Source organism: Rana temporaria, chromosome 11, assembly GCF_905171775.1.
Source record: "Rana temporaria chromosome 11, aRanTem1.1, whole genome shotgun sequence".
Lineage (NCBI taxonomy): Eukaryota > Metazoa > Chordata > Amphibia > Anura > Ranidae > Rana > Rana temporaria.
Genome location: NC_053499.1, coordinates 36,455,175 through 36,469,458, shown reverse-complemented (window position 1 = coordinate 36,469,458; position 14,284 = coordinate 36,455,175). Strand labels below are relative to the sequence as shown.

Below are 14,284 nucleotides of genomic sequence, written 5' to 3'. Positions count from 1 at the left end.
CGGGTCTTAAGTGGTTAATACTGCTTTAAATTATCCTGGAGTTCAGCTTTACATTCACATGTCCTGTCCTTGTCATTTACAGCAGAGGATATACTGTTCTCTCTCCCGCCTGCCGGATAGCTGTAGAAGCCGAGTGTTTATTATAAATTGATGTACGATATTTTTAGCTTCCATACATAGGCTTGCTCTAATAACAGATGCTTTTTCTTCTATCAGGAATGTTTAAAAGTAAGAGTGGAACAGAAAAGGAGCACCAGCTGAAGCCATCACTAAGAAGCATGCCATGCTTAGCCCAAAGTCAAACCCATCCTCAGCATTTGAACAAGCAGTCATCTGTGCAGAGCCGGCTCCAGCCTCAGCCACTCAGTGAGGGATCCTCCGCCATCGATCTGGAGCAACAGAGAGGTGAGAGTCCTATTGATTTCCCTGCTATGAGTCAAGGGCAAGCATGTGTACAGCCTAAGGCCAGTGCAGAGAATTACTACAGTGATGTGCGCTCATTCTACAATATCTGCGCAGAGCACTATTCAGATACAGAGAGATTTCACTTACATACAGTGCCTTGAAAAAGTATTCATACCCCTTAAATTGTCCACATTTTGTCATGTTACAACCAAAAACATAAATGTATTTTATTGGGTTTTTTGGGATAGACCAACACAAAGTGGCACATACCGTATTTATCTGGGTATAGCGCGCACCGGCGTATAGTGCGCACCCAGTTCTAGGAGGGAAATTTCTTGAAAAAAAAAATTACTTACCGTACAGTTTAAATGTCCCTCTACGGTGTCTTGCCCGGCGTCCATCGGCGGCCTTGTCCGGTCCGGCGTCCGTCTTCGGCCTTCGTGGTGTCCTCCCGGCTTCTCCCGCGCTGTCTCCGAGTGCCGCCGCCATATACCGAGCGCAGTACACTCGGCTAGGCTTGGCCACGCTCGGCCCCTCTCGCAGGGCGTGACCGCGAGCGGAGCCGAGCGTGGCCGCGCCTAGCCGAATGTACCCGAGTGTACTGCGCTCGGTATATATCGGCGGCGGCGCTCAGAGACAGGGGATCGGCGTATAACGCGCACCCACGATTTTCCCCTGTTTTTAAGGGGAAAAAAGTGTGAGTTATACGCCGATAAATACAGTAATTGTGAAGTGGAAGGAAAATTATAAATTTTGCTTTTGAACCAACAGAGAATTGCAACTGGGATCAATGGCTTGCCAGAGGGACAGTAAAAACATGTGGCTGGGCTACAGTTTTATCACCCCCAGTCACCCACCTTAAGCCAAATAACACACCTAACGAACACAGAGCGATGCCGCTGCAACGCTTTTTTTCTGTGATTTTCCTGCGTTTTGTCGCACGACAATCACAGCAAAATTTCACCTAATTTGTGGTGCCATTAACCACTTAAGGACCGCCTAACGCCGATATAAGTCGGCAGAATGGCACGGCTGGGCACAATCATGTACCTGTACGTGATTGTTAAATGCCCAGCCGTGGGCCGCAGGCTCGTGCCCGCGACCCGGTCCGAAGCTGCGAGTCCCACGATCGGTCCCTGGAGCTGAAGAACGGGGAGAGGTGTGTGTAAACACACCTTCCTCGTTCTTCACAGTGGCGCTGTCTTTGATCTTCTGTTCCCTGATGTAGGGAAAGGCAATCAATGACGTCACACGTCCAGCCCCGCCCCCCTACAGTTATAAACACATATGAGGTCACACTTAACCCCTTCAGCACCCCCTTGTGGTTAACTCCCAAACTGCAATTGTCATTTTCACAGTAAACAATGCATTTTTATAGCATGTTTTGCTGTGAAAATGACAATGGTCCTAAAAATGTGTCAAAATTGTTCGCTGTGTCCGCCATAATGTCGCAGTCACGAAAAAAAAAATCGTTGATCGCCGCCATTAGTAGTAAAAAAAAAATATTAATAAAAATGCAATAAAACTATCCCCTATTTTGTAAACGCTATAAATTTTGCGCAAACCAATCTAACTCTTATTTCATTTTTTTTTACCAAAAATAGGTAGAAGAATACGTATCAGCCTAAACTGAGGAAGAAATTTTTTTTTTTATATATTTTTGGGGGATATTTATTATAGCAAAAAGTAAAGAATATTGCATTTTTTTCGAAATTGTCACTCTATTTTTGTTTATAGCGCAAAAAATAAAAACCGCAGAGGTGATCAAATACCACCAAAAGAAAGCTCTATTTGTGGGAAAAAAAGGACACCAATTTTGTTTGGGAGCCATGTCGCACGACCGCGCAATTGTCAGTTAAAGCGACGCAGTGCCGAATAGCAGAAAGGGGCCTGGTCCTTTACCTGCATATTGGTCCGGGTCTTAAGTGGTTAAGATATAATGACCCCGCAAATGCGTCCGGTGTTTTGTTGCGATTCTGGAATCGTTGCCAGAATCTCGCAATTCTGCTCATGATTGCAGTACACTCAGGTGTGAATTGGGCCTAGAGGTTAAATAAGAGAAGAGGCTGTTCACATGCAGCCGCCATGATGGCTCAGGTCATGACTACTAATTAAATGCAACTTGCTGAGTTGAGATTCTGCACAGCCTGTCAAACCTGGCCATTAAAGTAATTGGGACATTAGGCCCATTATAAACTGCTGCTCGACAGAAAAACAAAACAAAAAAACAGGCATTTACAGGATCACCTCCTTGATGTCTGACAGCAGCTGCTTAGCCACGCTCTGAAAAGCAATCCACCATGGATCATTTTTCAAGCTTTAGCTAGTGTGAACCTAGCCTAACTCCATCATTTTGTGTTGTATACTTTATCTGTTTACACAGCCCTGCCAATCAACAGAGCCAGGTTTGAGACATTACTTTTCTCTGCTGCAGTTAGGCTGCATTCACACCTGAGCGTTTTGTCGCCTGAAGCACGACGCTCAAAGACGCTAGAGGGGAAAAATAACATTATTCTCTATGGAGATGGTTCACATCTCCAACGCAAAACGCCGAACGCCTGAATTTCAAACAAGTCCCGGACCCTTTTTTGACACGCGAATCGGGCGGCTTGGGTGTTTTACATTGATGCCAATGACCTGTACAAAACCGCGGGGAAAAACGATGCGTTTTGTCGCAGCAAATCGTGAGGAAAAACACCGCAATTTGTCGCGCCAAATCGCGGTAAAAAACGCTGCAAATCGCCTACGCCTAGGTGTGAATGCAGCCTTAAAGTGGTTCTTTACCCTGTTTTGAAAAAAAGTCAAATACTGTAACTGCTGACTTTTAATAAAAGGATACTTACCTGCCCAGGGATCCAGCGTTGTCCTCACCCAAAGCCAGGTACCTGCTCCCGCCCAAAAAAAGTGCCAAGATAGAAGAGGAGGGAGGGAGGAGGGCATAAAGCGGAACGTCACCTTAAGGCCCCTTTCACACGGGGGCGGACCGTTCAGATCCACCTGTCAGTTTATTCGGCGGACCTGAACGGGCGCTCCATGCTTGTCTATGGAGCATGGGATGTCAGCGGTGACCATGTCCACTGACATCCGATCCGATAAAATCAGACGGATGGTGATACGTCGCCATCTGTCCTGGTGGATCGGATGGTGTGAGATCTAATGATTCGTCCGATCTCTCCATAGAAAAGCAGCGGTGCTCGACAAGCCCCTCCCCGCTCAGTCAGCAGAGAGGGACCTGTCATCCGCCGGCTTAGCGGAGATCAACGGAGAGATCTCCTGCTAAGCTGGCGGACGCGGCTGGAGGATCCATCCCCATTCCCCATGTGGAAGGGGCCTTAGGATGACATTCCACTTTAAGCAAAATGGTCATGTCAACCCTCCCCCACCTTCCAGTTGCTAGGAACTTTAAGTCCCCGTCGAAACCTTACATGGGCTGGACACCTCGAAACCAGTGAAACTGTAGAGTTGAGTTCTTTATAAAGTTGGCCTTAAATTTGGATGGTGTTGAATTTGGACCAAATTTCATGAATTCAAATGTACAAAGCCCAATCTAAATTTGGGTGTTATTTTAAGCTGTTTGGTTTTCCAAAGGGCACCGTTTTTTTTTAGGTAGTGGCTCAGGCTATTTCTCCCTAATATCTGCTTCTGCTCTTGACCAAGCACACTTGCCTTGACTGCCACCAGTGCTACTTCTTGCACCAATGCTGTTTTTGGCAATATTACCTTTGCTGATGTCTGAGTATTTTAAAACTGCCACCCTGTCCACACCCCACACTCAATACCCGTCGAAATTTTAAAAAGCTTAAAGTAGTTGTAAACCTTTGTGTTTTTCACCTTTATGCATCCTATGCATAAAGGTGAAAAAAACACCTTGCAGTCACCACACCCCCCCAGCCCCCGTTTTACTTACCTGCGCCCCGAATCTCCATGGGCGCGATCCCGCCTTTCTTTCCCCCAGGTCTTGTTGGCTCTTCATTAGACGATTGATAGCAAATCCAATGACACGGCTGCCGCGGGGCGGGGCCGACTCATGGACGCTGATTGTATGGCACGGGAGCGCGCCTGCAAGCCAGCCCCCTCACGAAAGAGCTTTCCAGAGGGGGTTAGCTCTTGCGGGGAGGAGCCGAGAGAGAAGCTGTGGGACCCCAGAAGAGGGCGATCAGGGCCACTCTGTGCAAAACGATCTGCACAGTGGGGGTAAAGGCCCGTACACACGGTCGGACTTTCGGCCAACAAACTTCAAAATCTGCAAGTTTTCAATTTTGTCCGATTGTGTGTACGCTCCATCAGACCAACTTTTTCGGGTTTCATCGGACAAAAAGTTTGGTCTGCAAACGGACAAACTTTTCGACAACAAAAATCAGATGGTGCCTAGTCCGACCGTGTGTACAGCAAGCCATCGGACTTTCGTACAAAGTGCAAATACGCATGCTCAGAACCAATGTTAAAATCAACCAACAATAGCAGAAGTTAACCAAAGGGTGGCGGTAAAGAGCAGAAAAACCATGTGATGTTGGGAAATTTTTAGAAAAGTTTGCAGAAAAGTCAGAGCGTGTGTATGCTATGGGTGTGACCAGACAACTCACTTCGGACAAAAATCCAAGGGAAAGTTTGTCGGATGTCCGACCGTTTGTACGGGCCTAGTATGATATGTTTGTTTTAAAAAAAAAAATGATAGCGGAACATTTACAACCCCTTTAAGGTACCAGAATGCAAGAGCTTCCCCGGCTAAGAGCTGTTGGTGGTATTTCTGAATTCCCCAGACTACGTCCCAATTTGTTCGAGTTTTTGCCCCCATTATTTCGCCAAGTAGGGCTGCCAGGAGTCACAGTTTCACATCAATTGCTGCTCCGTATTACACACTTTTTGTAGCTTGGTTTTAGATCAAAACTGTTAATATTTTTTAGAAGTTTGCACCTCTCCAGTTTTACATTTAGGAAAATGTATCAAAAATAAGCGAAAATAAGTTATTTGAGGCTACTTTAAGTTTAGCTACACCTTTAATTAACATTTCAGTACAGTTCACTTTAAAGTATATTATCTTATGTGCTTTGCTGGAACAGTGGGGTTTAAATGCTCGGGTGGAAAATAAGCATATTGTTGAGATCTCTCAGAAGAGCTATGACACAGATATAAGCCGTGTTGATTGCTATGGACACGTCTGGATATGAAATCTTCCCAGCTGAAATCCATGGTGAAGATGTTCTTTGCCTCTGCTCTTCACTTGGAGTATGTACCGGTATCCGTCTGGCACCTGCAAGTGCCTTATGTAGTTCCATATCTATATATCCTAATCTGAAGTTGACTTCCACAAATTATAGATAAATCTTCATCCAACAATCAATGTGGCGTTATTATTTACTACCAACAATTTTCTTTCACATGTTCCATTAAGAAACGAAAGGTAAGTCATCGATGGGTAACATTTTATTCACTTTAGATTAAAGAGAAATCCTATCTAAAAAAAAAACTCTTTTGCTACTTTTTGCTGTACATACCGTATTATTGTTATTTTCCACCTGGCTTCCGGGTACTCACTCCCTCGGGAGTAGGCGTTCCTATGCAGAGGCGCAGTGTCATGTGGGACTTCGCGCAGATGATTGACGTCTTGAGAAAAAAACTTCCCCTCGGCGGATAAGGCGCGTCACGAGTTTCCAAAAGTAGCCGAATTGCGAGTCGGCTCTATACGGCGCCTGCGCAGTCAGCTCTACACGGCTCCTAGTGGGTGTGCAGGCGCCGTATAGAGCCGTCTCGCAGTTTGGCTACTTTCGTAAACTCGTGACGCGCCTTATCCGCCGTGGGGGAAGTTTTTCTCAAGACGTCAATCATCTGGGCAAAGTCCCACATGACACTGCGCCTCTGCATAGGAACGCCTACTCCCGCGGGAGTGAGTACCTGGAAGCCGGGTGGAAAATAGCAATAATACGGTATGTACAGCAAAAAGCAAAAAACAAACAGCATACTGTACATGTTGGAAGTATGCAGAATGTAATGTTATATACATGTTTTTAGGGTGAACCTCCGCTTTAAGGTTTACAATGTAGAAGAACAATGTGCTGCACCACTGTTTCTACAGTTTCACTGGATTTATTTTAATGTTTAATCACTGTCTGATTCCTGGTATTGAGAACATTTACTGGATACAAGAACCTGCATTAGTGATAGTAATAGAGTGGTCTCGGAGTGGTGGTGTGTAGATTATTCTTTGTCATGCTAGATGTTCCTCATGCCCCTGTAGGGTGATGGCGTGGGACGCATTTTAGTGCTTGCTGTGATGGTCCTGAGCATTTGGGATATTTTATTCCTGATCTGGGATGTGGAGAGGTCCAACTAGACCAGTGGTGCCCAAACTGTGGACCGGGGGCCGAATGTGGCCCTTTGCTTGCCTTTATCTGGCCCTTGAAACATATCCCTCCCATTGATATGAGACACTATTCTTCCAACTGACATCAACAGTAGGGCACCATTTCACCCACTGACATCAACAGTAGGGCACCATTTCACCCACTGACATCAACAGTAGGGCACCATTTCACCCACTGACATCAACAGTAGGGCACCATTTCACCCACTGACATCAACAGTAGGACACTATTTCACACACTGACATCAGCAGTGGGACACTATTCCTCCCAATGATACCAACAAAGGGGCACTATTCCTCCCACTAATACCAAATGTGGCAATGTTTATTTCCAATGATGCCAGGAAAATTTCCACTTCTGCTGACCATAGTCTGGCCCCCCTAAATCTGAAGGACAATAAACTAGCACTTTGTTTCAAAAGTTTGAAGACCCCTTAACTAGACTGTTTGGGAGACCACATTTTGATATTAGACGACCCCCCCCCCCCCCCCCCCCAGGGACTAAAAGTAAGAAAAGAGTTCTGAGTTGGGTGCCTGAGTTCTTAGGTCTGGGGGTCCAATGTTGAGGGAAAATTATATTGGATCGCTCTGTAGTCCTGAGTTTGGGGTAGCAATTTTATGAAGGTGCAGCAAATAAGTGGAATTCACCAAAACCAGAGAAGCCAGAATCTAGAGCAGCTCTAGAGGAAGGTGAAAAACCCCAGCAAAGCATGATCCAATTTCCTACATTTCTACAAGACAAACTAGTGATGTAGGCAGGGGCGGACTGACCATTCAGTGTGCTGCGGTAAATGTAACCGCAGCACACTTCCTCTTTAAAGTGAATAACTCAACACCAAGTTCCCTATATGCATCACTTATGTATTTGTACAAGGCAACCAATCAGCATCTACCTTTATTTTTCAAAGCTTAACTGAACAAACTGAAGATAGAAGCTGATTGACTGTCATGCATAACTGACCCAGATTTTGCAGGTCTAGTTTTGATAAGTCCCCCCCCCCCCATATGTTAATTCTGCAGAAGTTGGTTAACATTCAGGCCATGCCTGGCCATCTATTGCACTTTACAGTTCTACCCATTGACCCCTACATCCAGGGGCGGACTGACAACTCATGGGGCCCCTGGGCAATAGGAGATTATGGGGCCCCTGGCAATAGGAGATTAGGGGCCCCCCGGGTAATAGGAGATTATGGGGCCCCTAGGTAATAGGGGCCACACAGTAAACACACACACACACATACAGTATACATAAAAACACAGGTTTTTACATACTGTCCCTGGTTTTACTGAGACTGGCAACCCTGATGGGGCCCCCTAGTGGCTTGGGGCCCTCCGGCAGTGTCCGACAGCCTGAATGGTCAGTTCGCCCCTGCCTACATCACTAGTTTGTCTTGTAGAAATGTAGGGACCAGTAAATATAACCACAGCACATAACAGAGAAAGCCTTCTTGGAAATGAGAAATTCAGATATAATAATTTGCACATCCACCACATCTTTTTTTTTTTATTATTATTTATCTCAAATAATGTTAATGCAACATGCATGCGTTTGCAACATTACATCCAAGCACATTGCCCGCCGCAAAACCCTGTTTCTTTTCCACTGATGGGTTTCACCCCAGTTGGGGCTTTATTGTAAAAGTACTGATTTCTCTAGTTTATTTTGTGGAGATGTAGGGGCCGGTAAATGTAACTGCAGCACACAGCAGGGAAAGTCTTCATCAGACTCTCCTAGAACTGTGGATGTCAATAAAAAAAACTGCACATCTGCCACTTTTTAAAAATTTACGTAGACAACTTTAGCGTAACCAGTGCCAGGACAAGGTCATCTAGAGCACTTATTTGCATGCTTACCCTCTAAGCATAAATTCCCCCTCCTCCCAGGAAAAATCCACCCCAGGCTAAAATCCTCCCTCCCAGCACAAATCTTTGCCCCCCTTCCAGCTCAAATCATCTCTCCTCATATCCCTACAGCACAACCCCCCCCCCCCCCCAATATAACTTCTAACACAAATCCTCTACCCCTCAAATTTCTCCTCTGTGCACACATTTTCTCCCCCCAACTAAAATCCCCAACCCAGCACAAATCCCCCAATCATCCCTACTGAAACAACCCCCCCCCCCCCCACTAAAAAAAAATAATCTCATTCTAGCACAAATCCCTTCCCTCCTCTACCATGTTACCTCCTCTAGCACAAACCCCCCAAATCCCATCTCCTAGCACAAATCCTCTTCTCCATACCCCCTGCCGGCACAAATGCCCAAAATCACCACTCCAAGCCCCCCCCCCCATTTAATTTCCCCTCCAAGGACAATTCTTGCCCCCTGCTGCCTCCCAAATTCACCCTCCCAACACAAATGCTCCCTCCCAATCTCTTTAAGGCACCCCGCTTACCTTACATGATACCGAAGTGCCCAGGGCAGCCACCACTCCTGCCCACACCTTGCCCTGGCCCCGATTTTATCATACATTTATTTACAGCATCAAGTCCAAGCACGTTGCCCTTTGCCAGACCCTTCTCCTTCTTGACTGTCGTGTTTCACCCCGGCCAGTGATTAATCTTAAAGGTATTGATTTCAGAAGTGTGGAATGCTGCAGATTCTTTGGGCTTTATAGCTGAGCAACAGAGTGAAAATCTTCAACATGGGTGAAGGGACAGGTCAGCATTGACAGTTTTCTTTACAGGAAGGACTTTTCTAAAAAAAAAAAAAATTCTATGTCTTGACGGAGTTGTGACCTTTTTTGATTGTGATTTTATCTTCTGAATGTATACACAACCCCGTGAGTGAATGCAGAGCACAGGAAATAAAATCTTTAATCCTGAACTCTTGACAAATGTTTTGTTTTGGATTTACACGGGAATGGGTAGATCTTCTTTTAGGTTTTAAATACTGTGGCCCGGATTCACGTAGAACCGCGTATCTTTGTGCGGGCGTAACGTATCCTATTTACGTTACGCCTCCGCAACTTTGACAGGCAAGTGCCGTATTCTCAAACCAAAGTTGCGGCGGCGTAGCGTAAATAGGCCGGCGTAAGCCCGCCTAATTCAAATGTGGTAGATGTGGGCGTGTGTTATGTAAATTTATTGTGACCCCACGTAAATGACGCTTTTTACGAACGGCGCATGCGCCGTCCGTGAAAGTATCCCAGTGCGCATGCTCCAAATGAACCCGCAAGAAGCCAATGCTTTCGACGTGAACGTAAATGCCGCCCAGCCCTATTCGCGAACGACTTACGCAAACGACGTAAAATTTTCTAAATTTCACTCGGGAACGACGTCCATACTTAACATTGGTATGCCTCATGTATGCCTCATATAGCAGGGGTAACTTTACGCCGGGAAAAGCTTAACGTAACCTGCGTCGGCCGGGCGCACGTTCGTAAATTGGCGTATCTAGCTGATTTGCATATTTCTAGGCGTAAATCAGCGTACACGCCCCTAGCGGCCAGCGTAAATATGCAGTTACGTCTCTTACGCCGGTCGGATCTAATACAAATCTATGCGTAACTGATTCTAAGAATCAGGCGCATAGATACGACGGCTCAGACTCAGAGTTACGACGGCGTATCTGGAGATACGCCGGCGTAACTCGTATGAGAATCCGGGCCTGTCTGTTTCTCTGTTAACCAGCCGCCGTCATTATACGGCGGCAAGGTGGCACGATCCAGCAAATCGCCATAGGTGTACGTCCGCTCGGGAACTCGCTTTTGTGGGCATGCGTGCGTGCCCATTGGCCAGTGGGGGAGAAAATCAGCGGGTCCAGCAAACTCAATGTCCGCCGACCACCCGCGATTGTTGCCTAGGGTTACCACATGTCCAGAATTGCCCGGGACAGTCCCGCATTTTGAAGGTCTGTCTTGGGCACATTCATTCCAGGACAATGCAGTGTCCCGGAATGAAACTGACACAGCCACTCCCCAGGCCAATCTGAAGCCCCCAAAAAAGGCCACATCACCGCTTTACTCACTGACAGTACTTGTCCTGGCCGGGAATGCCTGGAGGAGCACAATCCCACCCCCTGCTTGTGATTGGAGAAATCATAAATCCCACCTCTTGTGTCCAATCACTGTGCTGTGATTCGTTACAGCACAAGCTGATTTTTGGGAAGGGTTTTGAAATGTGGTCACCCTATTGTTGCCTGCAGTGACAGAACAGGGATCTGCCTGTGTAAACAAGGCAGATCTTTTCTCTGACAGGGGAGATCACACAGATCCTGTCTTTCTGCTAAGCAGGAAGACGGATCTGTGTATTTCTCCATTCACAAAGACCCCCATACAGTTAAAAAATGCCTTCAGGGAATACATTTAACGCCTTGATCGCCCCTTATGTTAACCCTTTTCCTGCCAGTGTCATTAGTACAGTAATAGTGCATATTTTTAGCACTGATTACTATAATAATGTCCCTGGTTCTCAGAAAAGTGTCAAAAATGTCAGTTAGGTGTCAGATCTGTCTGCCGCAATGTCACAGTCCCGCTAAAAAATCACTGATCGCCACCATTACTAGTAATACAAATAATTAAATGCCATAAATCTATCCCCTATTTTTTAGACGTGATAACTTTTGCGCAAACCAATCAATATATGCTTATTGGGATTTGTTTTACCAACAATATGTAGCAGAATACATATCGGCCTAAACTGATAAATAAACTAGTTTAAAAAAAAAAATTGGGGGGACATATTTTATAGCAATAAAGAAAAAAATATATATATTATTTTTTTTCAAAATTGTCGGTCTTTTTTTGTTTATAGCGCAAAAAATAAAAACCACAGGGGGGTTCAAATACCACCAAAATAAAGCTCTATTTATGGTAAAAAAAAGGACAATTTTGTTTGGGTACAGTATTGCACGACTGCGCAATTGTCAGTTAAAGCGACACAGTGCCGTATCGCAAAAAATTGCCTGGTCAGGAAGTGGGTAAATGTTTCCGGGGCTGAAGTGGTTAAAGTGTATCTAACGGCACTTTTTTTTTTATTACTTCTTTCGTTTTGGATAGATTGATGAAGTCTTAATGCTGCGTACAAACGATTGTTTTTCGGCATGAAAAAAACGACGTTTTCAGCAAGTCCAAAAAATGACGTTTTTCCAACTTCATCATTAAAAACGATGTTGCCCACACACCATAGTTTTTGAAAAATGATGAACAAAGCAGGGTGACATACACCACGTACGACGGCACTCTAAAGGGGAAGTTCTATTCGCATTTGGGCTGCTTTTAGCTGATTCCTTGTTAGTAAAAGATGATTCGCGCTTTTTTGTCTGTTACAGCGCGATGAAAGTGCTTACTCCATTATGAACGGCCGTTTTACCTGAACGAGCGCTCCCATCTCATAACTTGCTTCTGGGCATGCGCGGGTTTAAAATTACGTTTTTGCCCACACACGATCATCTTTAACAACACGAAAAAAACGACATTTTCATGCCGAAAAACGATCGTGTGTACGTGGCATTACGTGGCATTAGAAACACTGGGGTATTAGAAACACTGGGGTAGGGGCGCGCAATGTTACGGCGGCGCAGCATATCGTATTTACGCTACGCCGCTGTAACTTACAGGAGCAAGTGCTGTATTCATAAAGCACTTGCTCCGTAAGTTGCGGCGGCGTAGCGTAAATAGGGCCGGCGTAAGCCCACGTAATTCAAATGCGGAAGGGGGCGTGTTTTATGCTAATATGTGATGACCTGACGTGATTGACGTGATTTATGAACGGCCCATGCGCCGTCCGTGTACATATCCCAGTGTGCATTGCTTCAAATGACGTTGCAAGGACGTCATTGGTTTCGACTTGAACGTAAATTACGTCCAGCCCTATTCGCGAACGACTTACGCAAACTACGTAAAAAATTCAAATTAAAAAACTACCGCCAGGCGCACATACGTTTGTGAATCGGCGTAACTAGGTAATTTGCATACTCTAGGGTGAAAACTACGGGAGAGCCACCTAGCGGCCAGCGTGACAATGCACCCTAAGATACGACGGCGTAAGAGACTTATGCCAGTCGCATCTTAGGCTAATGTCGGCGTATCTTGCTTTCTGAATACAGAAAGAAGATACGCCGGCGCAGATTTGAATTTACGCGGCGTATCTATAGATACGCCGGCGTAAATTCTCTCTGAATCCGGGCCACTGTCAGGTTATTATTGCTGTCTGTGTCCCCACTAGGAAGGTTAATGCTGCGTACACACGATCAGTTTGTCTGATGAAAATGGTCTGATGGACCGTTTTCATCAGACGAACCGATCGTGTGTGGGCCCCATCGTTTTTTTATCCATCAGTAAAAAAACTAGGAACTGGTTTTAAAATTATCTGATGGATAAAAAACCTATAGAAAAAAACGATCGTCTGTGGGTACGTCCATCGGTTAAAAATCCACGCATGCTCAGAATCAAGTCGACGCATGCTTGGAAGCATTGAACTTCATTTTTTTTTTTTTCTTGTTTTACGTCACCGCGTTCTGACACAATTGGTTTTTTAACTGATGGTGTGTAGGCAAGACTGATCATCAGTCAGCTTCATCGGATAACTGATGGAGAAATCCATCAGACCGTTTTCATCAGACGAACTGATCGTGTGTACAGGGCATAACTGTCTCTGTCTGACCCATTGACCATTGTCACTAGGGCTGATAGTGATAAGAAATATAAATAAATGCCAAAGAACAAAACATTTTACTTTCTATTTTTGGTATAATGTAGCTCCACTGACTTGTTTGTAGTTGTATATTACATATGGAAAATTCTACAATTTCTACACTGAATGCACCTCCACGCTTCTCTACCCAAATTGTGTTACAAATGTAAAGGATATGACCCCAGTGATTGACAGATCGATAATATGGACTTCAATAAGTAAAACAACCATCTCTAGAGAACATATTAACTCTTGGCAATCTACCAGGTTTTTTTCTTTTCTTTTTTTCTTCAATGCCTCTTAAACAAGAAGTTTGGTAATTTTTTTTATTCAGAAATCATACTTACTTGTTGGTGGATGGAGGTGGATGGAGCATCGGTCTGATGCCGAATCTGTCCCCTGCTGGCTCTAAGGCCCTGTACACACGAGGAGACATGTCCGATGAAAACGGTCCGCGGACCGTTTTCATCGGACATGTCTCCTGGGAGCTTTTGGTCTGATGTGTGTACACACCATCAGACCAAAATCCCCGGACAGAGAACGCGGTGACGTAGACACAGACGTTCTCAAACACGGAAGTGCAATGCTTCCACGCATGCGTCGAATCAATTTGACGCATGCGCGGGATTTCGGGACGCTGGTTACACGTCATAACCAGCGGACATGTCCGATTAGGTGTACTAACCATTGGACATGTCCGACGGACATGTTTCCAGCGGACAAGTTTCTTAGCTTGCTAAGAAACTTTTGTCCGCTGGAAACCTGTCCGCTAGGCCGTACACACGGTCGGACATGTCCGCGGAAACTGGTCCGCGGACCAGTTTCAGTGGACATGTTCGACCGTGTGTACGCGGCCTTAGACTCAGGCCGCGTACACACGGTC

At 45.5% G+C, this 14,284-nt stretch overlaps 1 protein-coding gene across 1 annotated transcript in view; it reads left to right on the top strand.

Moving 5' to 3' along the window:
* The first annotated feature begins 214 nt into the window (after nt 1-214).
* The window catches only part of ANO3 (anoctamin 3), a 307,522-nt gene continuing 293,452 nt past the window's right edge, over nt 215-14,284 (top strand). The window contains exon 1 of the mRNA XM_040328358.1: nt 215-405. Within this exon, the coding sequence (XP_040184292.1) occupies nt 219-405 (187 nt within the window). The 5' untranslated portion in view covers nt 215-218. The remainder of the gene's footprint in view (nt 406-14,284) is intronic.